We start from the raw sequence: 23,454 nt of genomic DNA, 5'->3' as shown, positions 1-23,454 counted from the left end.
CTGGTAGAAGGTCCTACCGCAGCAACTACCAAGGCACACCCTAGCAACTGTACAGTAATGGATAACCTATATCTAGGCACAAGAACACCATAGATGTATGAGGGTCAGCTATTTTTAAGCAGACAACCAGTCTGTAAGTATTACCCTGGTAACAACTGTAAGATTGTAATAGGGATTAATTACATAATAATTTATAATTTAGCTCAAAGGGAATCGAATATGATTCAATAGGGAATTTGAACAGAATCGCTGTTTTACGGCTGTTTCAGAGTCGACGCGCGATTCATTCACAAGTCGTCTAACAGAAACTCTGCAATGGATATTACTATCCAGAATATAGTGAAAACACTATATATTAGCACAGTAGCAAAATCAGCAGTTTAAGGCAGTAACTTGTAAGCACGAAACACAAGATACTTAATAAAAATATGAATTTATTAGATAAACCTAACACATACAAACTAATCTAACATAAACACGCATTCACACAGGTTGCAGAAAGAGAAAATGAGGAAAGAATGAGTTTAAAGGAATGAAAATATGAAGTCCCAAGTTATAGCAATGTGCATTTGCTTAGACCTGAACAACCATCAATCACTTAATTAACCCTCGTATTGAGTCTCTCAAAGAGGTTATTAAACTTTATATCAAAATGCACCAGTTCAGTAAGATTCTAGAGGTTACTTGCGCATTGCCTTTGGGAATTCCTTTGGTTGCGTCGCTTCAAAAAGGGGGCTTTCCCGAGGTTGCTGATTGGTTGGTGGTCGGTCAATGTGATGTCTTCTTGGGCGTTGGCTGGATATGAGAGTTGTGAGTGCGCTGATAAAGTTCGGGTCAACGAAGACGTTTAAGTCGGTCGCGGCTTGCACAAACTTAACTAGACACGAAACTCTCAACGGAAAGAAATAAAAGTATTAAAGTAAAAGATAGAGGTGTGGTGATCTCCTCATGTTTCCTTGAGGTGAGGAGGCTGGCATGCAGGCCAGGCGGAAAGTTGCAAGAGAAGAGAGAGATTTGAGGGTGTCCTTGAGTTTTTAAACTCAGCTTTTGGACACCTCCCAAAATGATGTCTTGACCAATTAGAACATTGGCTGAACTCCGGTGGGCTGCTGGTTTCACCTTCCAAACCACAAATCACAATGTTATCTTATTAGTCCCGTGATCCCAAATTCCCGCTCTTTGCAGAGATAAATTTGGACATGATTTCTATAACAAGACTATAATACATTTCGCAAAGAATTGAATTACAGGAACATTTTGAGAATGCGATTTCCAACTCGGACATATCAAACATCAATATAAACCATTAAACTATTCAAGAGTTATCAAAAGGGACATACACAATGAGTGATTAAAACATAATAGACAAATGTATGGGTTACATATATGAATAGGAAATTATGCAGAGAAATGATGAGTTGCTCATGAGTCCTTTAAGCATAATTTTGGGTGCATATGTACATCAATAGACAGTTTTCTGTGCCCTTCTGTGAGGGTCTGTTCTCTAAGCTGGGAGGTCAAAAGTTTAGGGAAGGAATTTCCGTTGTGTCCTGTGTGTGGGGGAAAACCAACCATATCGCTAATGACTTTAATCATGTGATGTTCAAAATGTGCATCTCTTTGACCATTAATCTTGGTTACTTGCTCCAAATTTGACAATCTCCTTATTCGAAGGATTTGATTATGAAGAAGTGTCTTTGTGTTAATTTTAAGTTCTTGGTTAGTTAGGTCTGCTTCAGGCTGGCGTTCTGGCGCCAGCTATGAAACGTCAGATTTATGATGGGGGGCCTCTTGTGGAATGTGAGTCTGTAGTGTTCTTACTTCTAATCGACTCTCCCAAATTGTTTGATTCGCGCTGAAATACTACATATCCCCCTTTCGATCGGTGATGTGTTGTTGGCAGAAGACATCGACGAGCGCTGGAGAAACACAGGCAGAAGAAGCAGACACAAACACAGCAAACAACAAGACAACACTTCCAGGACAGTTACTGTACCGGTGCATGGCATTACGCTATTCAGGTACATGTAGTACCTGGAAAATGGTCGAATTCACCTAGATATTGTTGTTCAAATTTGTTTTTGTATGATGATCCTTTGATCAAATTTTGTGATTAAGTTTGTTTGTTTATTTTAGGTATTAAATTTAGAGACGTTCACCTTAGTTTATGGTGACATCATCTGTGGTAAAATGAGTTGACCTATCTTGCATGGAGCTCTCTGGCTCCCATTCAGTTCAGAATGGTTTGCGGATATTAGGTGTGGCAAGTCAATCCTAATATCAGACCTTTGACCCTTGTAGGGTGGCTAGGAGTTTCACCTGCTAAAGCAAGAGGGGAAGGAAAGCGATAGGCAAGAGGAAAAAAACAAAACAAAGAAAATTAGCTGCGGGTTTTCCTAGTCAGGGTTGCGAGTACTATTGAGCTAGGATGGCAGGTGCAGCTGATGTGTCATGTACCTTAACATAGTGTCAGGTGTTCTACCTGGGGTGAGGATAGTTGCATGTTCCTTCCTGGTGGATGTAAAACTATGTTAAGCTGAGATTTGAATATTCTACTCGTGGAAAGAATAAGTTTGTCAAATGTGTTATCAGTAGGTGTGGTTACCTTCTGGGTTGTGAATGTTAATTGTGTAGTGTATGTATGGTCAGATCTGTTTCAGTCTGTTTTGGCTCCCCCTTTTCTTGTAGGTCGGTGAAGATGCTCTCTGCATCCTTGGCTTGGGTGAGGGTGTGTTCAGATGGGGGTCAGTCCAGCAAGGCAGGAAGTTCTTTAGTAGACAGTCGGAGGTAGTTTGGCATGGCTGTGTGAAGCTGGGGTGCAAAACTTTGTCTCCTATGTTGCATTTCACTTGTGATGCCTTCTGGCTGTGGCAGACTTTCTGACCTTCTGTGCTTTAGTGGTTGCTGTTGCACAGACATGAATGTGGTTCATGGAGTTGAAGTTCATTTGACCGTTTCTTTGGAAGTGATGGGTGACTGAGGTGATGTTCTTTGGTACCTCAGAGTTTTCATCAGCGGTTGGCCGTGAGAGACTTGTTTGTTCTGGGTGGTTGTTGAACAGGTGCTTGTCATCTCTGATGCGGTGGTGTACCAGGTGATTGTCGGCCTTCCGTTCTGTCGCTGGTCACAGCGAGCATGACTTCTGTTTCTAGTCATTTGTGTCTAGCTGGTTTTCAAGGAACTCTTTCAGTTGTTTCATGACTTGTTCCATGTCTTCTGAGGGTGAACAGTCTTGTTCTTGTGTAGACTTAGCACTGTGGGTGTCTAAGTGGTGCTGATGTGGGTTCTGTCTTTGCTTACCCACTCTAGTTGTTGTTGGACAAGCCGGTCGTTTGGCTTTGCACGTCCAGTTAGGTTTCCAGCTGATCCTTTCTTTTGGGCTTCTTGAGAAGTGTGGCTGGTCCCATGGCTTTTCCCAGCGGTTGGGCTGATAGCTGTTGTGGACATGGGGCTCACGTTCTCTTTGCTCTTGATGGAAGACTCGGGTGTTGTGATGCCACTGGGTGTCGTCCAGTGCAAGGCTTGAGTCTTCGGTTACAGAGTTCAAGAGTGTGGAGGTTTTGTTACCTTTCTTTGAGGTCAACTTTTGCTTGGTGTAGGCCTTCTGTGTTAGATCGCGCAACTGTTGGATGGTCATGGAGCGCGGACAGGCCATGACGCAGAGGTGACGACTGACTCCAGGGTGCAGATTTTTCAGAAAAAGGCTTTTGAAGCTCACCTCTTCTTCAAGGTCAGGTTTGTTGTGTGCACCGAAGTAGGCTTTTCGGAGCCGGTTATAGTAGGCTTGTGGCGTCTCTTGTCGACCTTGTTTGGTCTCCAAGGCAGTTAACAGTCCATATTCAGACTCAGGGTCTGTAAACTCTTTGATCAGGACCTCACAAAGTAGCTGGTAGTTTGACTTTGTGTGACTGAGTTGTCGATCTATGAAGTTTCGTACTTCGACACTTGACGTTGCTCTTAGGAGGTACAACCTGTCTCTGTCAGTCACATGAGGTCTCATTTCTAAATGAAAATTAATATCTTGCAGGTGGGCCTGGATGTCGTGGCCCTCTTTGGAGTTCGGGTCAAACTGGCTGATGCTTTTAGACAGCTTGTTGAGGTCTTTGATGGTCAACCCAGGTGCAGTTCCAGGGTCTGCTTGGATGGGGTTTCTGCTTTCAGTGGCAGGAAAGAGCTGTGGGGCGAAGGCTAGTGATGTTTCGGGAGGTGGCTTTTCACTTCCTTCGTTGGATGTCAGTTCTTGGATGTGAGACTTAGCTCTGCTCAGCAGTGGTGAGGCTGAGATATGCTTCGCTCTTCTTGGCTCTTGTTCCAGCTCATAAGCATATTTTAACTCTTTTCTGACCACGTAGAGCTCATTGTTGGCATTGTCTAGATGTTGGGTCAGATTGTCTATGTCAGTGCTGTACCTTTCAAGGTGGTTTTCTAAGACACTGATTTCAGCATTCTTGTTGCTGATGTCGTTCTTGGCTTTCTCTATTAGCTGTTCGGCATACTGGAGTCTGTTTACCAGGTCTCTCTGGGCAGCCTTTGCTTGTTGCTGGTCAAGTTGAGCTGTTGCCAGGGCTGCTTGGAGCCTTTTAACTTGTTCCGTTGTTTCCTGCTCCCTCTCGTTGGGTTCTTTGAGTTGATCTTGAACTTTCACTTCCAGCTTGTCTATGCGGCGTTGAGCACGTGACAGCTCCTCTTGAAGATGGGTGATGTGCTTGTCGCTCAGTTTTAGCTGGGTTGTGAAGGCATCGCTTAGGGAGCTGGTGATTTTGACTAGCTCCTCGTGGTTGTTGTTCTGGCTTGAATCTTGTGTCAGGAACCTTCTCATTAAGAATAATAACAGTTCAAAGGTCTTGGGGGTGAGGCTGTCCGTCATGCCTCTCAGCCAAGTGTTCACATCTTCCCCGTGGGCAAGGGGGTCTGCAGTCTGTGGCATGTTGGCACACCGAGGAGAAGGGAGACTGACACAGATCTGTGTGAGGTAGAAGCCTATGTGTGGTGGGACAACTAAGTGTTGTGTCAGTGATTGTGAACCCCTAATGAAGTGTGGCGAAGATAGTGTTGGTCTCAGGGTGTCTAGGTAGACTAGTGATGTGAAGACTTCGTCACTCTAATGAGGAAGAGGAAAAAAAAGAGAAAAAGGTGAAAACAAGTCAGTGAAATAAAACAATTCCCTTTTCCAATGGGAGGAATTTTACTTGGATTTGTAAAAAGGTAAACAATATTATTATATCTCTGTTCGAGACGTGAGAATATAATAATAATGCCGGTATCTCTTTTCTTAGTCTGACAGGATTGACACAGAACACCTTACAGTTGGACCGCTTACCAAGGAGGCTTCGAAAGCGACTGGTGTTCAACACTTAACTCTGAAAATTGATCTCAGTATGGAATGAGATGCCAAAATTTGGAATGCGTTTTCAAATTCAGGGAGGTTAGGAAGAACGAAAGAGGGTTTGATTACAATCAAATTCATAAGGATGATTACTGTTCTTTGACAAGATTTTGCATTTCATTCACTTAGAATCGATTGATGGTTCTTACAGGTCCCTGCAAATGTGAGGAGGAAAGAAGAAAGAAAACAGGAGAGACTTGGGTAGAAGGGAAGGGAAGGAGACTCAGTAAATTGAGTGGATTGGGTCCACTCACAGGCTGCGTGGCTGTTATACCCGACTACGAGTAGAGTGTCGTTTTATAGTTGCTGCACAACTAATAAAACAACAATAAAATTTGAGTGAAAGAGAGTTGTCTTTCTAATTTATTTGAACTCGTAGTGAGGGATAACAATGTCTCCTATTAAAGCTCAGGTGTGTCGTTCCCAAGCTAGGATACAAGGAGGTAAAGATGAAAGGTAGGGTAAAGTGAAATTAAAAGTAATAAACGGCAAAGTAATCAAAATGAAATTAAATGCAGGAGGAAATAAAACAAAATAAATAAATAAAATAAAAAATAAAAATGGAGGTTAATTGTATAACCAAGAGAGGAAGAAATAGGGGTAAAAACGCAATTAAAGAAATGAGTAAGTGTGATTCTGAATAGAATCTGTTGATAGGGGTAAATCAATTAATTAGGTAAAATAAGTTACCCTTAACTTTCAAAGTTCAAGGCTTATTAGTGTCACGGTACAGAGATGAGGTCTGGGTCCAAAAGCGGGTAAGAAATGATTTAATAAAGATATAACACAAAATAAACAAACAAAAGGCCAACACGGCACAAACTAAGAACTTAATCACAAAATAAACCAAAATCTAGAACATAAGCAAAGATCAGAGAATTCCGGAACACACATAACACGAGACAATGCAGACATAAAGCAGAATGAGCAGTGAAGGGTACTTATAGTCCTGATAGTGAACAGATGTGGGTGATTAGTGCTAATGACAAAGACAAGTGACAACCAGGAGTGCAGTGCAGGAAAGCGACCTCAGGTGGCTGAGGGAAACCCCACAGCCCCAATCATGACAGTACCCCCTCCCTACGGAACGGCTTCCAGACGTTCCCAAAGTCTGGAGGGAGGAGGTACGGAGGAAGGCAAGTTAGGGGGAGGGATGGCGGGCCAGGACCGTGCAGCGGGGTCCCGCAGGCATGCCTTGCCGCCAGCGGAGCCTCAGGCAAGGAGATAGCGAACGTCACAGCGTCAGGCACGGAGTTTGCGGACTTCGTCGCATCAGGCAGGGAAATAGCGGACGTCGCCGCGTCGGGCAGGGAGATAGCGGACGTCGCCGCCTCGGGCACGGAGATAGCAGACGTTGCCACCTCGGGCAGGCAGATAGCGGACGTCGCCGCCTCGGGCAGGCAGATAGTGGACGTTTCCGCCTCAGGCACGGAGATAGCGGATGTTGCCGCCTCAGGCACGGAGATAGCGGATGTTGCCGCCTCAGGCACGGAGATAGCGGATGTTGCCGCCTCAGGCACGGAGATAGCGGATGTTGCCGCCTCAGGCACGGAGATAGCGGATGTTGCCGCCTCAGGCACGGAGATAGCGGATGTTGTCGTCTCAGGTAGGGAGATAGCGGATGTTGCCGCCTCAGGCGCGGAGATAGCGGATGTTGCCGCCTCAGGCACGGAGATAGCGGATGTTGTCGTCTCAAGCACGGAGATAGCGGATGTTGCCGCCTCAGGTACGGAGATAGCGGATGTTGCCGCCTCAGGCACGGAGATAGCGGATGTTGCCGCCTCAGGCACAAAGACAGCGGATGTTGTCGTCTCAGGTAGGGAGATAGCAGACGTTGCAGCCTCAGGCACGGAAATAGCGGATGTTGCCGCCTCAGGCACGGAGATAGCGGATGTTACCGCCTCAGGCACGGAGATAGCGGATGTTGTCGTCTCAGGCAGGGAGATAGCAGACGTTGCAGCCTCAGGCACGGGAATAGCGGACGTTGCAGCCTCCCCGCGAAAGATCGTCTCCGCCCCCGCCGCAAAACAGGGACCCTTCCGTGCAGCCTCGGCGCTGGCCAAGCAGGCATAAATAAATTCAAACCGCTTGGCCGACGCCGCCTCGAAGGACATCCCGGCAGTGTCCGGAACAGAGCGGATGGACGCCGGCCCCAAACGTGCGTCCGCCGCCTCTTCAAAAAAAATCCTCCCCGCTGGACCCATTAGTGATGTCTGCATTCTGTCACGGTACAGAGATGAGGTCTGGGTCCAAAAGCGGGTAAGAAATGATTTAATAAAGATATAACACAAAATAAACAAACAAAAGGCCAACACGGCACAAACTAAGAACTTAATCACAAAATAAACCAAAATCTAGAACATAAGCAAAGATCAGAGAATTCCGGAACACACATAACACGAGACAATGCAGACATAAAGCAGAATGAGCAGTGAAGGGTACTTATAGTCCTGATAGTGAACAGATGTGGGTGATTAGTGCTAATGACAAAGACAAGTGACAACCAGGAGTGCAGTGCAGGAAAGCGACCTCAGGTGGCTGAGGGAAACCCCACAGCCCCAATCATGACAATTAGTACCTAAAATGATTGACCTAAAAGAGAGAATACTAGAAATAATGATCATATGAAATGACCAGATGAGGAAATTCAAATGAGTCCAAATAAATTTAATGTTTGAATTAAATTTCAATTTGTCACAATTAATAATTGTGAAGTAATGTTCCCCTTTCTAGTAAAATGCATATAAAGTGGTAAAGTTAGAAAATTGAGAAATAGGACAGAAAAATAGACCAACAGGTGTATATTAGTTCAGAGGTTTAAAGGGTTAAATCACTTTAGCTTTGCCCACACACACTTTATTCAACCACTGGATGTTAATGCTAACTGCTAACCTTTGAGGCTAATCTTTAGCATAGACTTCAATGTAAAAGCAACAGTTTCGTTAGCTTAGCAATAGCAACACCGTAGAGTTTGTTTATAGTATGACGTCAATGTGCTGCGCGTGCAGTTCAGAGTTGCTCCGGAAGTAGGTTAAGACTTCCGAGTCACCATCGTAGCTACGGCAACCAAAACAAACTATAGTGAGCTAAGCACATGAAGCATTACATTGCAAGTTCAGTTAAGAATGTTACATGAAATGGCAGCGCATTTCAACACCGTACACATAACAAGACCACTTCTAGTTGGTTTTGCGATGTGGCGCTTTAAACTCTTAGTTCGTTCAGAGTTGGATTTAAACTTTATTTAAGTGGCAGCTTGGCGCTGCAAATGAGGAAACAAAATAATAAATGATCTCGGCGGATCATAAATCTCCGTGCCAGTTTCTCTGAGCACGTAGACACAATAGATTTTATTCGCTGTTGTTTAGAGTTAAACTTTACTTGATCAAGGTTTGAAACACTCCCGTTTAAATCGCACTGTTTCACTTAGTGAACAGACACAAACAGGCAAGCATTATTTCTAATGTTTAACCAGGGGAGTCACATTACATAGTTGCTTTGACAATGGAACACGCATTGACAATTAAACTATGAATAATAAGGCCTTTAAAAATAGATTGAGGGACACGCTCAAACTTTTCTTTATCCGTCGATTTATTTTCACTTTTATTTACTGTAGTTTAGCTCCGTTCAGCTAACGGTGACTGAGATATAGCAATTGAATGGCACTGGAACACGCAATGACATTAATTCAACTATAGATAAGGCATTACAGAAAATGAGGGACACGCTCAATTTCGACCTTATTGTACGATCTCAGACCTTAACTTTAAACTCACTTACTACAGTTTAAAAAGTAGAGAGACGTTCTCGAGTTACCGTCCTCTGCATTCACTCTAGGTTTCATTCATTCAAGCGGGCGGCCGCGCTGCTTACGTCACACACACACACGCACATACAGTCTAGACTCAGACGCTCTCATCCACAGAAATAGAAAATATTAAATAACTTGGTTGTGCTTACAATTTAGATTAAACTGCCCGCATTCTCTCCACCAATTTATGTAAGATTGTAATAGGGATTAATTACATAATAATTTATAATTTAGCTCAAAGGGAATCGAATATGATTCAATAGGGAATTTGAACAGAATCGCTGTTTTACGGCTGTTTCAGAGTCGACGCGCGATTCATTCACAAGTCGTCTAACAGAAACTCTGCAATGGATATTACTATCCAGAATATAGTGAAAACACTATATATTAGCACAGTAGCAAAATCAGCAGTTTAAGGCAGTAACTTGTAAGCACGAAACACAAGATACTTAATAAAAATATGAATTTATTAGATAAACCTAACACATACAAACTAATCTAACATAAACACGCATTCACACAGGTTGCAGAAAGAGAAAATGAGGAAAGAATGAGTTTAAAGGAATGAAAATATGAAGTCCCAAGTTATAGCAATGTGCATTTGCTTAGACCTGAACAACCATCAATCACTTAATTAACCCTCGTATTGAGTCTCTCAAAGAGGTTATTAAACTTTATATCAAAATGCACCAGTTCAGTAAGATTCTAGAGGTTACTTGCGCATTGCCTTTGGGAATTCCTTTGGTTGCGTCGCTTCAAAAAGGGGGCTTTCCCGAGGTTGCTGATTGGTTGGTGGTCGGTCAATGTGATGTCTTCTTGGGCGTTGGCTGGATATGAGAGTTGTGAGTGCGCTGATAAAGTTCGGGTCAACGAAGACGTTTAAGTCGGTCGCGGCTTGCACAAACTTAACTAGACACGAAACTCTCAACGGAAAGAAATAAAAGTATTAAAGTAAAAGATAGAGGTGTGGTGATCTCCTCATGTTTCCTTGAGGTGAGGAGGCTGGCATGCAGGCCAGGCGGAAAGTTGCAAGAGAAGAGAGAGATTTGAGGGTGTCCTTGAGTTTTTAAACTCAGCTTTTGGACACCTCCCAAAATGATGTCTTGACCAATTAGAACATTGGCTGAACTCCGGTGGGCTGCTGGTTTCACCTTCCAAACCACAAATCACAATGTTATCTTATTAGTCCCGTGATCCCAAATTCCCGCTCTTTGCAGAGATAAATTTGGACATGATTTCTATAACAAGACTATAATACATTTCGCAAAGAATTGAATTACAGGAACATTTTGAGAATGCGATTTCCAACTCGGACATATCAAACATCAATATAAACCATTAAACTATTCAAGAGTTATCAAAAGGGACATACACAATGAGTGATTAAAACATAATAGACAAATGTATGGGTTACATATATGAATAGGAAATTATGCAGAGAAATGATGAGTTGCTCATGAGTCCTTTAAGCATAATTTTGGGTGCATATGTACATCAATAGACAGTTTTCTGTGCCCTTCTGTGAGGGTCTGTTCTCTAAGCTGGGAGGTCAAAAGTTTAGGGAAGGAATTTCCGTTGTGTCCTGTGTGTGGGGGAAAACCAACCATATCGCTAATGACTTTAATCATGTGATGTTCAAAATGTGCATCTCTTTGACCATTAATCTTGGTTACTTGCTCCAAATTTGACAATCTCCTTATTCGAAGGATTTGATTATGAAGAAGTGTCTTTGTGTTAATTTTAAGTTCTTGGTTAGTTAGGTCTGCTTCAGGCTGGCGTTCTGGCGCCAGCTATGAAACGTCAGATTTATGATGGGGGGCCTCTTGTGGAATGTGAGTCTGTAGTGTTCTTACTTCTAATCGACTCTCCCAAATTGTTTGATTCGCGCTGAAATACTACACAACCTAGCAACACCCTAGCAACCACTTAGAACAAGCCATATCTCAGTACTAGAACATTTTAGATGTGTAACAGGTGGATCTTTTGAAGCAATCATCCAAAATACAATAGCAACCATATGCCATATGGTGTGAATAAGCCATATATCAGGACAACACGTTCTCACTCCCAACTCGTCACATTTTGATGCTTGGTCAGAACCCCTTGACGTTAAATTTAGTGTCATTTTTCGACACTTTATGGTGGACGGAGATGGCAATCGTGACTATTCCTCTCACAAATCAATCGTTTTGCCTCGGAAGACTTAGAAGCCCCAACATGTATGCAATAATGGCAGTGTTATTACCCAATTTATTATTTAATCATGACAATAAAATTCCCAGTACCTTTTGCGTCAGCATATTGACGCCAAGGGTTTTTTATTAAACCCAATAGAGGACCCTGCACATCAAAAAATAGTGCTAAAGGGGTACCCTCTGCATTAAAAAGTGACGCCAAAAGGAATCCGGCCAAGCATCAAAATGTGACGAGTTGGGAGTGAAAACGTGTTGCTCGGGACCAGAACATTGTAGTAACATAGGGTCGGCCTTTATTGACTAGGGGCAGTGTAGTGACACCACACCAAATATCTAGCAACACCCAACCATCTATGATAGCTTGCAACCACAAAATCATACTAGTGACTGTCTAGCAACTACCAAGAACACCCTAGCAACCGCATATCAACTAGGTCTGTAAGACTGCATGGACTTGAAGCCTTCAAGCTTTCAAACTTTTACCCATATTTTATTTTTTCAAAGCCATCTTCAAACTTTGTTTTGAAAATCTTATTTTATTCACTATATTTTTCATGCTGTGTAGAAGAGGGTTTATCTGAAATCATTGATACTACAAAAATGTACAGAAAAGGCAGTAGAAATAAACAAAAAAATGTATGAAGACACTGTAATCAAAGTTTAAATCTATTCAGCAAAAAAAAAAAGAAATCAGTGAAATCCACTCAAATCTACTTCCAGATCAAGAGGTTTGCAAATTTGTGTATGTAGCGTGCAAGACACAGCTATGCCTTTCTTTCTTTCTTTCTTTCTTTCTTTCTTTCTTTCTTTCTTTCTTTCTTTCTTTCTTTCTTTCTTTCTTTCTTTCTCTGATTCCCATCCTCTTGTTACATCAGCACTGCTTTGCTTGATCAGGTGGGCGGGCCTTGTAAGCAGCTGGCCCCCGCCTTCTCATGCTCCTCCACTGAGAGAAAGACCGAGGGAAGAGGAGGGAGGGGTGGGGAGGAGTGAGAACGAGAGCGAGGCAGACTGACTCTGTGAGCCGGAGAATGGAAGAGCAGTGTGTGTGAGAGCGAGAGAGAGAGAGAGAGAGAGAGAGAGAGAGAGCATGAGTACTCTGAGTTTATGAGAGCGCCTGCACACGCATCATCAGAACAGAGTCACTTCAGTTACCGTAGGACAACACAGCAGATTGTTATCACAGCACACTGAGAGAGACTGAACCAGGGGACACTAGAAGAAAGAGATTGAGAGCCTCTCTTTATTAAGAGGGCACATCGGGGGACTGACAATAGCAGCCAACCAGAAGAGTCGTACGTCGGTGTGTGCGTGAACTTTCCCAACCTGACTTCTTCTACTTGGTGCCCGAGAGGTCACCACCTCTGCAAAGTGCCGAGATGATCCCGGAGGTCTTTCTGATCTTGTGGCTGACAGGTCACGGTAAGCTGCCTGGTCTCCTCGTCTCCGCTGTGTTGTGTCCTGTGTCAGTGTGTGCGAGCAGAGAATCTCTGGGAGATGAACTCCGAGGCTGCGAGGGAGTCTCTGAGGTTTCGGCTGTGAAACCTTGAGTTTGAAGTTGTTGCATGGCATCTTGTTTGTCTGTCGTACAAGTTTCACTGAACCCCAAGATCTTGAATTTGAAAAGGAAACTTGGTGAGATCAGGCTCTTGACCGAAGCATGTCAATGGATGTTCAACTCACGCACCGGCGAGCGAACACAACACGTTCGTCACTCGCGCGGTTATTCTTAGCCAGCCTCTGAGTCTGTAAACAGTCAAGCTTAGTATCGGCTGACGGATGTTTCCGCTGCTTGCCACCAGGTGGTTGTCTTTGAAAAACAATTGGATTGAATCGGAGGCTGCCGCGGAGACCCTAAGAGGGGTCGCCGACTCGCTCATACGCTCCCTCCGCGAGCAGCTGAAAAGGGGAGGCAGTGACTTGCCAGGGCTAAATAGATTGAGTTGATTGTCCTTCTCTGCAGCGACCGGTGACCCAGAAAAGGAAGTTCAAATAAATCCAAAAGCCTCAGGACTTCATTTGAAGCCCCTCGTGCTGGAAACTACCAGCGCTGGCTGCAGTTTTGGGGTTTATCAAACACAAAGTCCTCAGACTTTAATTGAATCATCTTACGCTACAGAGTTTTAGTTCGTGAAGTACAGCTCATTCTGCACTTCCCAAGCTGTCTTTCCTCTCCCTCAAATTCTCTTTTTTTCCCCTTCACGGTTATCACACAGAGTACGATCAAAAGCCGAGCAGAGTTGCTAGAGCAAACTTAATGACCTGCTTATCACTCAACTTGTTTCCTCACTCCGACTCTCTTTAAATTGTTGCAAATATCATACCCCACGCTCACAATCTGATGGAAGAGCAGCATGTTAATGTAACCCACAGCGCTAATATATAACTTCACACACATAAACCCAGACGAACGCTCTCGGGGAGAGAGTGTGGAACTACTTTGAGGGTGACAGTGGGAGTAAAGCATGGGATGCTCTGTTTCTTGTTTAGTAGATCATGCCTCGGGAGGCTGTCAGTTTTATGATCTAGTTTTATAGCAGTATTAGTGTCCAGCAAATAGCCTGTTTTTCTTTTGTCATTGTAGATGGTTTATTTATTTATTAACTATTTTTTGTATAAGATGGAGAAATTCTCCATCATTTGATTTTTCTCGAAAACACAGAAGAGCCTCATATATGCTAATTTTAAAAAGTTTGCATAACAAACTGTTTGTGCATAAAATTGTTGAATTACTAAATTGTATTACAATAAACCAAAATAATTATTAATGTATAGCTCATTAGCCTTTGAAATGATCATACCACATGCTAATAATACACAGTTGTCGCCAATAGAAATGCAGTCAGGCAGTCTGTCTGATCTCCTTCCCATCTAACTCTTTAAAGCTCTCAGTGCACAGAAAGCATCACGCACCAGGCGAAGTCACCTTGTTTTGCTTTGCTGTGCAGTTGAGCTGAGCAAGGTATTGTGGTAATAAAAAATAAAAGCAGAACAGGCAGGTAAACACGAGATAACGACAAGCGTTCTTGTCGCCCCGCTCTACCCCTGGGGATGGCAGTTTCCCCAAAGCTAAACTGTGTTTTACACATTATTGCTGCTTATAGAGCCAACCGGTGTCAGCGGAAATAAATATATAAGAAAAAGTCCTAGAGAAAAACAACTCTTTTATTTAGGGGAAAAAAGAAGGATGAGGTGAAGTCTGTGTGTGAGAAAGAGGTTTGACAAAAAGTCCAATAGCTGCGCTGGGAGCTTAGAAAGACTGTATTGAGTTTTTGTCAAGAGTTGAGGGTATATGTAGGGCACTCTCACTTGCTCTCTCTCACACACACACCTGGTGACAAGCCCTAACTGATGGCACACAGTCGAACAGAAGCTCACCCTTGTGCGGCACAGAAAGCTGTCGCACCACAGGCAAACCTTCTGTCCAAGAGCTTGTCTCTCCTTCTCCTTCTTGCTTTTTCTCCCCTTTCTCGCTCTCTTAGTCATAGTTTGTTCATTTTCTGAAAGGCAGCACTTTCTCTATCTTTTCAGTCTGTCCACTTTTGTTCCATTTCTCCTTTCTCATACGTCCTTCGGATGAAAATGTTGCTTCTCGCTGTATCTGTTTCCTGTCACTGCCAGAGTCAGAAGGGAAATCAGAGTTTTTTTTTTTTTCTTTTTTCATAGCACATCTTTGTAAAAGCACTTTTCATCATACATTTTTTTTATCTTTTACCAGCATTGTTGTCTTATTTCTCATTAAAAATATGCAAAAATCCTTTAAATTACTTGGAAATCAAAATTGTGTGAGACGATATGACTTGTTTTGGGAGAAATAGGTTTATTTAGCTCAACCCACATTTTTTTTTTCTTGTTTTAATCATAAACCTCATTAAATGTTATTACATTTCTGTGTAAAACAAGAGAAAAACTATTTTCCAGTGGGATAAAAAAGTAACTAAACTTAATTCTAGATACATTTTCTGAAAGCAAGATTTATTGTCTTATGAAATTATGCTTCTCCATGCTTTTAAAATGTTCAAAGGATGTTTTAATATTTTAATTGGAAAAACAAGAAAAAGATACAGATTTTCTGCCTCTGTCCACTAGTTCCATCCGTTGTTGCTTTTCTTAATACCGCTTTCCTGTAACTGCCTGTATCAAAAGGGAAATCAGGTTTTCTTTCTTTCTTTCTTTCTTTCTTTCTTTCTTTCTTTCTTTCTTTCTTTCTTTCTTTCTTTCTTTCTTTCTTTCTTTCTTTCTTTCTTTCTTTCTATGAAATAACTTTTCATCACCAAAAGCTTTTTCTTTATCAGTATTTTTGACTATTTATGGCTCATTAATATGCAAAACTAATTAGAAATTATGAGATGATAGACTTTAGAGAGAATGTCTTGAATTGTGTTTATCTCACCTCATTGGCATTTTGTTGTTTTAATCATAAAACTCATTAAATGTTATTACATTATTGCTTAAAACTATAGAACTATACATTTTCATAAAACATCTTATTTAGTAAAATGTGTGTGTGTGTCTGTAAATACTGGAAAACAATACAAAAGTAATGATTTTCTTGAATTTGTCCACTTTTGTTCCTTCTGTCCCTCAGATGAAAATGTTGCTTTTGTCAATATTTGTTTCCTGTCACTGCCCATGTCAGAAAGGAAATCAGTGATTTTTTTTCATGGCATTTCAGAAAAACATTAAAAAAAGCTCTTTTAATATACGCTTCCAATACTCTGTTGCAGGACTCATCATTATAGAGTGTCTCATTACACATTATTCAGCTTTCCCCTCTCACGCTCAAGTCCACTGGGGGCAGTGTGACATAGATCTGAAGAATCGGTCTTTGTCTATCCTTATTCCCCTTGTCCTCCATCACTCTCTCCCTCCCCCCGTCATCCTCTCCTAACTGCTGCTGTCTTGTTCTGATAGATGAGGCAAATGCTCTTCAGGAGCGTCTGGTGTTAAGTCCCCACGCAGCCAAGGGCGTAAGCTGTGTCTTAACCCTAGAAAGCAGGTCTTAGTGGGTCCGCTGTCTCTCTCTCCCCTCATTCACTAAGCTGCACCTTAGCAGGCTGGTAATTAAAATGTCACTTTGGGCTGTTTTCAGGCCAAATCACGGCCGTCTTATACAAGTAGGAATCAAACATCTTAGTGGGTTTCATTGTAGAATGTGTAACATTTTTTTTTTTTTTTTCCCTGGTCAGACTTAGCAAATCATTATTTGTAACATCGCAAATCCTTTTTCAACATGGACGTGGCCCAAAGCCGATCAAATGTAATAGATTTTTACATCTCAGTCATATTTCAGAGTTAATTAATTTCATATTTCTGCATGACATTCTGATTTCTTCTTAGTACGGGTCATTTTTATCTTTGGATTAAGCTTTTTTGTATGCCAGTGATGGTTCCTCATTTCCAAACGACATAAATGCATAGTCATCATGGACAGTAAACACAGATCAGTATTCTTTGGTTCTTCTTGCTGTCATTCTTTATCGACAACCAATGCAAAAGAGCTGACACTGGCTCTGTGAACAGATACATATGTGAGTTGCTGAGCTGTGACCACCTACTATGTATTTATTGTCTGTGCCTGGTGTGATTGCTGACCCCCTTAATGTGGGCCGTAAGGCTGTGACCCCTCTAATACATTCCCTGCCCATATTAGCTTACTCCCACACTCAACCCTGACAACTGCATTTCTCAGTGAGAAAGGATGTAATTTTCAAGAAGTAATAGTATTTCTGATGAAAACAGAGATGGAATACATTTTTATATTTCATAAATTCTTAGTCCCCACATCATGCAAGCGTTCACTGGACAGAAAGGGGATTAGATTGTAGATTTTTCATGTTTATGAAAAATATGTGAATTTCAGGCAATTAAAAATAAATACATACAATTTAAATAATATAAAATTATTGGCTTTATATAATAATTGTATATAAAACTGCAACAAATCATAGACATATGAATATGTGATCATAACAATAATAGAAAACAATGAGAAAGTCATCATAGGAGGGCTAAATAAATAAAAAATAAATACACGTTGTTTGTTTTGTCTATTTAAAACAGAATTCACTGGATATCAGGAGGGATTTTTCTCTCTTCCGTTGAGTTGTTTGTACCTCTTCAGATTCAGGTCAAGAGAAGATGGCCATTAATTTGGCCTTGATTCCTGAAATCCAGTGAGAGCAGCTTTGCTGAGAATCTCTGTGCATAAACAAAATGTGTTTACTGGACTTTATTAAGCTGCACCCAATGAAATCGGTGCTCTTAACCACAGTCACAGAAACCAATCCCCCACCCTTCATCTCTTCCATCCTGACCTGTGCCCACCCTGTGCCCTCTGCACTTATGAAGCCATCCCTGCGGAAATCTCACGGCCATAGAGCTGAATTGCTGGATTTATCCAAATTGGTGCACTTTTTGAGAAATGGGCATTATGTGGGATTACATGTCTGCTGAGCGTGATGTTAAGTAATTCAACCAGATGCTGCGGCGATCATGAGGTCACCTGCAGAGCCTCCACTCGGTGCTCTTTGTTTATTCCGTAAGGATGGGCAGAGAGCCGGAGGGGGCCAAGAAGGAGGGAGACGTCTCTCTCGATGAACCTGTCAGGCAGAGAGAGCTTCAGAAGGGAACGGGGGGTCAGCCTCCCAGGAACACTACAAGGATTTTGCCACAGATTATGGCAGAGATTAATGCCGTCTAAATTGCGACCTACATGGAATCAACAGCAGGAGAGATTTTGTTTCTGTTTTAGATGGCTATACTCTGCACTATAGAAAGAAAGAAAGAAAGAAAGAAAGAAAGAAAGAAAGAAAGAAAGAAAGGTCATATTTTATATTTAAATAAGAGGTAAACAAAATGTGTTGTTCGGTCAGTTGGTCAACCATAGAAGTACACTTTAGCATACTTTTAAAAAGACGACGTATTACAAAAAATAATATATTTTAAAATGAACTTAAATGTGATTTCCCATTTCAGACATTTAATTTTATATGTTATTTGCAATTAAATTATTGTTAGATTTTTTATTTTTTTTTAATGCAGTTTGTTGAACATGTAGTAATTAATGAGATTTTTTTTAAACATGGTTAAAGTGTACTGCTGAATGTACTGGCAACCATTTAAGGTAAACAGAAAAAAATATAATTTCTAATTTAAAAAATGTACTTTAAAAAATCATTTTATTTGACATTATTACAAAGGGCACTTTTTTGTCAGTCATTCAGCATCAGTTTATGGAAGTAATAGTTAAGTATACATAAGATTATTGCACATTAGTGCACATTAAATTAAGCACACTTTTTTTTCACAAGCTTGGTTGGCCAAGCAACTACTGTAAGATAAATGGGAATGTTAAAGGGGCCATCAAATGCAAATGCAGTTCTGCACAGGCCCCTCCCACAATACTTGATTGACATTGGTGTTTTACCCTAGTCCCTCCTTGAGTGAGCTGTGAACAGTCCGACCGTCATTGTTTTATTGCCGGAGCAGGTGTAGACAGGAATGTCTCCTAAGCGAATGAGGTGTTCTGTTGTTGGATGTAATAAAGAAAATAGAAGTTGTCATACTCCCGACATCTGAGCTGCTGAAGACACAGTGGAGTACTTTTGTTTTTGAAGGGAATGTGTCCCCCGATCTGCCTAAATACATCTAAATCACCTTTTCTAAGAATGTGCTAGTTAGCAAGTTTCACAGCTAAATGTGGTAAAGTTTACAGCCTCAGAGATCGGCTTGTCATCCCACGGAAGAGAGGGGCGGGGTGAGCAGAGCTCATTATCATTTAAAGAGGCATGCACCTAAACGGCTTGCTGTGAACAGAGCTGATTTTGATAAGGTAAAAAGGGTGTTGTTTTGCATTACCATTGAGAAATTTTAACCAAAGTATGTTATAGACTTTTCATTAAGACCCTAAAAAATCATATCAACTTGTGAAAAATGGCCGTCCTATGGCCCTTTTATTGAATCAAGCTTTATTAGAAAACTGTAAGGTTTTTCTGATGTTTTTGAAGGCTATAAAATCCTTTTTCCATAGCGTATCCTGTGTAGGCTTGGTGGTAAATAAAAGAGTAAATGGCTGACAGGAGTGTGTCAGTAGAGATGCGCACAGATGTATGTATTATGGTGGTATGTGAGGCACTGGAGAAATTGGGTTGCCAATCTGACAAGGGCTTGCGATCACTTTGCTGAAAGTTTCTGGGACGGCGCAATATTACACCTGAATGAACCTGACAAACTCAGTCTTTGTCTCTCTCACTCTTCAGCCCTGCCAGTCTGGCGGTTTCACTTCAGTGTGTAACATGGACAGTAGAGTGACGTGTCAGCTTTTGTGTGTGTGTGTGTGTATGAGTAAATTTGTGCAGCTGCAGTGACGGGTTGCTGTGCAACACCAGTTACAGTAGTGAGCCTTAGCATGGCAATATAAATGCTAATCAGTCTTTAAACTTGTACGCTGGGAATCTGAGAAAGACAAGGGATTGAACATAAGGTGTATACCTGACATTATGATTACCAAACAGCAAAAATATTTACCAAAGTACCTGGGAGATCCTACAGATCCGTAAAATGCATGTGACTGATGTGGCAAGGTATCACTATAGTTTATTGATGGCCACTGTACTGTGGTAGTCAATCTGTTCTAGACAAATGTTCTATTCACAAAACAACATTAAATGTGAAAACTCTCCAGTGCAGACTTTAAAAGTTAAAGTTCTGAAAGCTTTCGGCACTTTTGGGGTTTGTTTGCAGGAATACTAATAGCTTCTATCTTATGTCTAGTTCCTTTAAGCAGATCTCAAACAAGTTTTTCAGCTCTCAGCCATGCTAATGCTGCTAATTAGCGTGCTAAAAGAGGGATTACAACACAGACAGCAGCAGAGGCAGTGACTACGCGTCTTTTTCTTGTTCTCTCGCTCCTTCTGTATGACTGTTTCTTTTGCATCTGTCTATATGGGCAATATTTCACATTCCTGGCAGGCTAATTAGAATGTTGGTCAATAGAAACGGAGGAATGTTTGATGCTTGTGTCAGATGAATCCTTCTGTTTTGGGCATGATATGAATGCCTGAAATAGAAATACATGTTCTCTGACATTTCTGGTGGCTTGAATGCATTATGCTTACAACCTACAGGAGGAGCTGTGGAGCAAATTCAGTTTGGAAAAACACCGCAGTTTAACATCAAATGATTGATCATTAGTTAAAATTGAACCAAAATAAAGTTAACCAAATTAGTTACAAAATTAACTTATGCATCATAGGTGTTTAGCCGATCTCCAAGCTAGCCTTAGGTAGCTCCCCAATAGGGAAATGTTTAATGAACAATTTTGGGATTATCCAAAGCAGAAGTCATTATAATCAGTTTAACGTCTGTTGTGGTGAATGGAAACTACTGTACAGCAAATATACTGCATTCTCATTTGCTCCAATAGTGCAAAAAAAAAATAAAAAATCTATGATAGCATTTAGATAACATTGCAAAAGAGTCACAATGTAAATTGTGGAAATGCATCACCACAGTCTGTGAAAAGGGTCTATAGAAAATGTTGCAGACTGAAACTTAGACATGAGGTACTAAATCAGAGATCATGACATTTATTCATCTGAGATAAATATTCAATAATAAATTAATCTTCCGTCAACTTTTTATATCCATTTAGTCAAAGGCATTCAGTCAGGATTTAGGGCAAAAATATGCATTAACCTCAAACATATAAAACTTATGTTGTTTTTAACTCAAAAGGAACACAGATGAGTCGATAAATGATCTATTGAACTATTTGGTGTCATTGATTCCACCCATAGAGCAAAATAGGTTTTTCCTGCATTGAATTCAGCGAGCGAGGGACTTGGCTCTCCACACACCTACGTGTCCTTCATTCCTTTATTTCCCAGTTACTCTGTGTTCTCAGCATTGCTGTACTGAAAAATGTTCACCTCAGACTCAGCTTTGCGCTTTGAGAGTCGGAATGCTTCTCTGTGAGAGAGGGCAAACAACGTTAGGCATGCTGTAATTAGCCTTTTTTTTTTTTTTTTTTTTTTTTTTTTTGTGCATTATGATTTAGTTCCTGTTAAGCTCCTTTCAAATGGCTCCCCTATTTATTTATACATATTTTACAGTGCTATCCTGCAAGCTTCGACTTCAAAGGGAGTTTAATAGTGTGGAGTTATTCCATGCCAGTGCATCGCCTGAAAAATGCTAATGTGCTATCAGGGTGGCTAAATGATTTGCTATCCTTTCAAACGTGCTGGCAGGGGTTTCAATCTGGCCAGCCTCCCGGGCCAGTTGAGAGTGGTCTCTGCTCAGTCTCCTGAGGATATTAGCTCAAATCAGAGAGTCGGCCAGGAGGCGCTGGCGTGCTGTGCCACCGCTTGGCCACGACCCAGCTCTCCGTGGCCCTGCCCTTGCCCGCCCATGAAAGAAACCACCTCTCCATATATATGAATCGCCACTTAGAACAGATTTAATCAACTCCTCGATACCTCTTTTGGAGCTTGGGTGAACAGAGAGGGGTTAACATTGGGGCATAGAATGGCCTAGCTCTTATTGGAAATGGGGGCTAGAGGTGGTGTGAGGGTCTCCAGGAAGGCCAGTGATAAAGGTGCTAACGTTCAGAGATTGGATTAAGAGCAGAGTGCCCCCTAAAAGAGAGTGCAGTTTATTGAAGCCTTATCTTAAGTGATAATGTTACCATGAAGAGCAGCATAATAGCAGCAAAGTGGACTGCAGCCATATAAAAGATATGGGGCTGAGGCACAGAGCGAGATGATAGCCTGTGTAAGTGTGTGCGGTCCACACATTACCCACCCGAGCCCGGCAGACTGGGCTGGGTGAGGGTGTTTTTATTAGGATGTTGAGAGAGAAAGGATGTAGGGTCAAAGGAAGCTACCCATCAATGATCAAGCCTTCAGGTTAAATCACATTTCCTCGATCGAGAGTGAAAGAGGAGCCACGTCATACTGCCAACATTAAATTTAAGGCACTACTAGCATAGAGCATCTTATCTAGAACCTTCCCATCAGATTTATGTTGACTTCCATTCCCTGTCCAGTGCGTTTACAAGGTCATGTTTTGTTCCTCTGTGATATATAAACTCTCAGACTGTAAACACTGGGACCCACTGCAATACTCAAAAGAGAACATAAGGGAAACACTTGACAAACCAACTTCTTCATGTTGTGTTACTCAGGTATTTATTTAAATTTGGTATTTTTTATATTAAATTTGACCAGCATTGGACCATTTTATCTTTGTTTTTTTGGATGAGTGTGAATATCTAATATGTGAATGCAAATGCTTTGGCTGACTAGACTCCATCTGTAAGTTTCCATCTGAGGAGAAAAGTTGAGAGAGAAGGAGATGGCAGTAAAGAAAGAAAACCAAATTGCAGTAAAAAAGCCAGCTTTTGGATTAAAGAACGAGAAAAGCAATGTTTCGAGATGTTTAGGAAAGTCAAGCGTTCCCGTTTTCCAGCAAGACTCAGGAGGATTTATTCGTGCTCACGGGTTGTGTTATCTAATTGTTGTCTGATTAGGAACATCAACACACAATACCTCGAAGGTAAACAAAGTTATCCCCTCAAAAAGCTGAAAATGCTCAAAGGGAATGTCACAAATGAAAGGTAACTGAAAATTGTCAAGTTAATCCTTACCACCGATCTGTTTGTGTGATGACATTACATCAGTATGCGTGCTAGTTTATTGTATGATAATTGTATTATTTTTTTCAAATACATTCTTTATAGAACAGCAGCCTGAAATATAAACATACATTATTTTTAATCTTGCAAAGTAATTTCTCTATAATAAATCTGGGGTTATTATGTTGCATACCATGGACTAAAGCTAGATCATTTAATTTGCCAGTAATTTATCTCAATACTGTACTTTAACATTGTTATACAAGATGAAAACACTTAGGCTATTTCAGAAACATATAAAATATAACTTTAAAAATATACATATTATGCAACTTTTTAATTTATCTTCTTTTAGGGATTATTTTTTACAAACAAACAATCAATAAACTGATTAAGTACTGTTTTTTTTTTTTAATTAATTAATCAC

At 41.2% G+C, this 23,454-nt stretch overlaps 1 protein-coding gene across 1 annotated transcript in view; it reads left to right on the top strand.

The window, feature by feature from the left end:
• Positions 1 to 12,423: 12,423 nt before the first annotated feature.
• Positions 12,424 to 23,454, top strand: part of kirrel3b (kirre like nephrin family adhesion molecule 3b) — a 265,115-nt gene continuing 254,084 nt past the window's right edge. Inside the window, exons 1-2 of the mRNA XM_073851114.1 lie at positions 12,424 to 12,438; positions 12,670 to 12,814. Of these exons, the coding sequence (XP_073707215.1) occupies positions 12,424 to 12,438; positions 12,670 to 12,814 (160 nt within the window). The remainder of the gene's footprint in view (positions 12,439 to 12,669; positions 12,815 to 23,454) is intronic.

The sequence above is a fragment of the Garra rufa genome, chromosome 11 (genome assembly GCF_049309525.1).
Source record: "Garra rufa chromosome 11, GarRuf1.0, whole genome shotgun sequence".
In the NCBI taxonomy this organism is placed as follows: domain Eukaryota; kingdom Metazoa; phylum Chordata; class Actinopteri; order Cypriniformes; family Cyprinidae; genus Garra; species Garra rufa.
The sequence above is the reverse complement of the archived record's forward strand: the minus strand, read 5'-3'. Positions and strand labels throughout refer to the sequence as shown.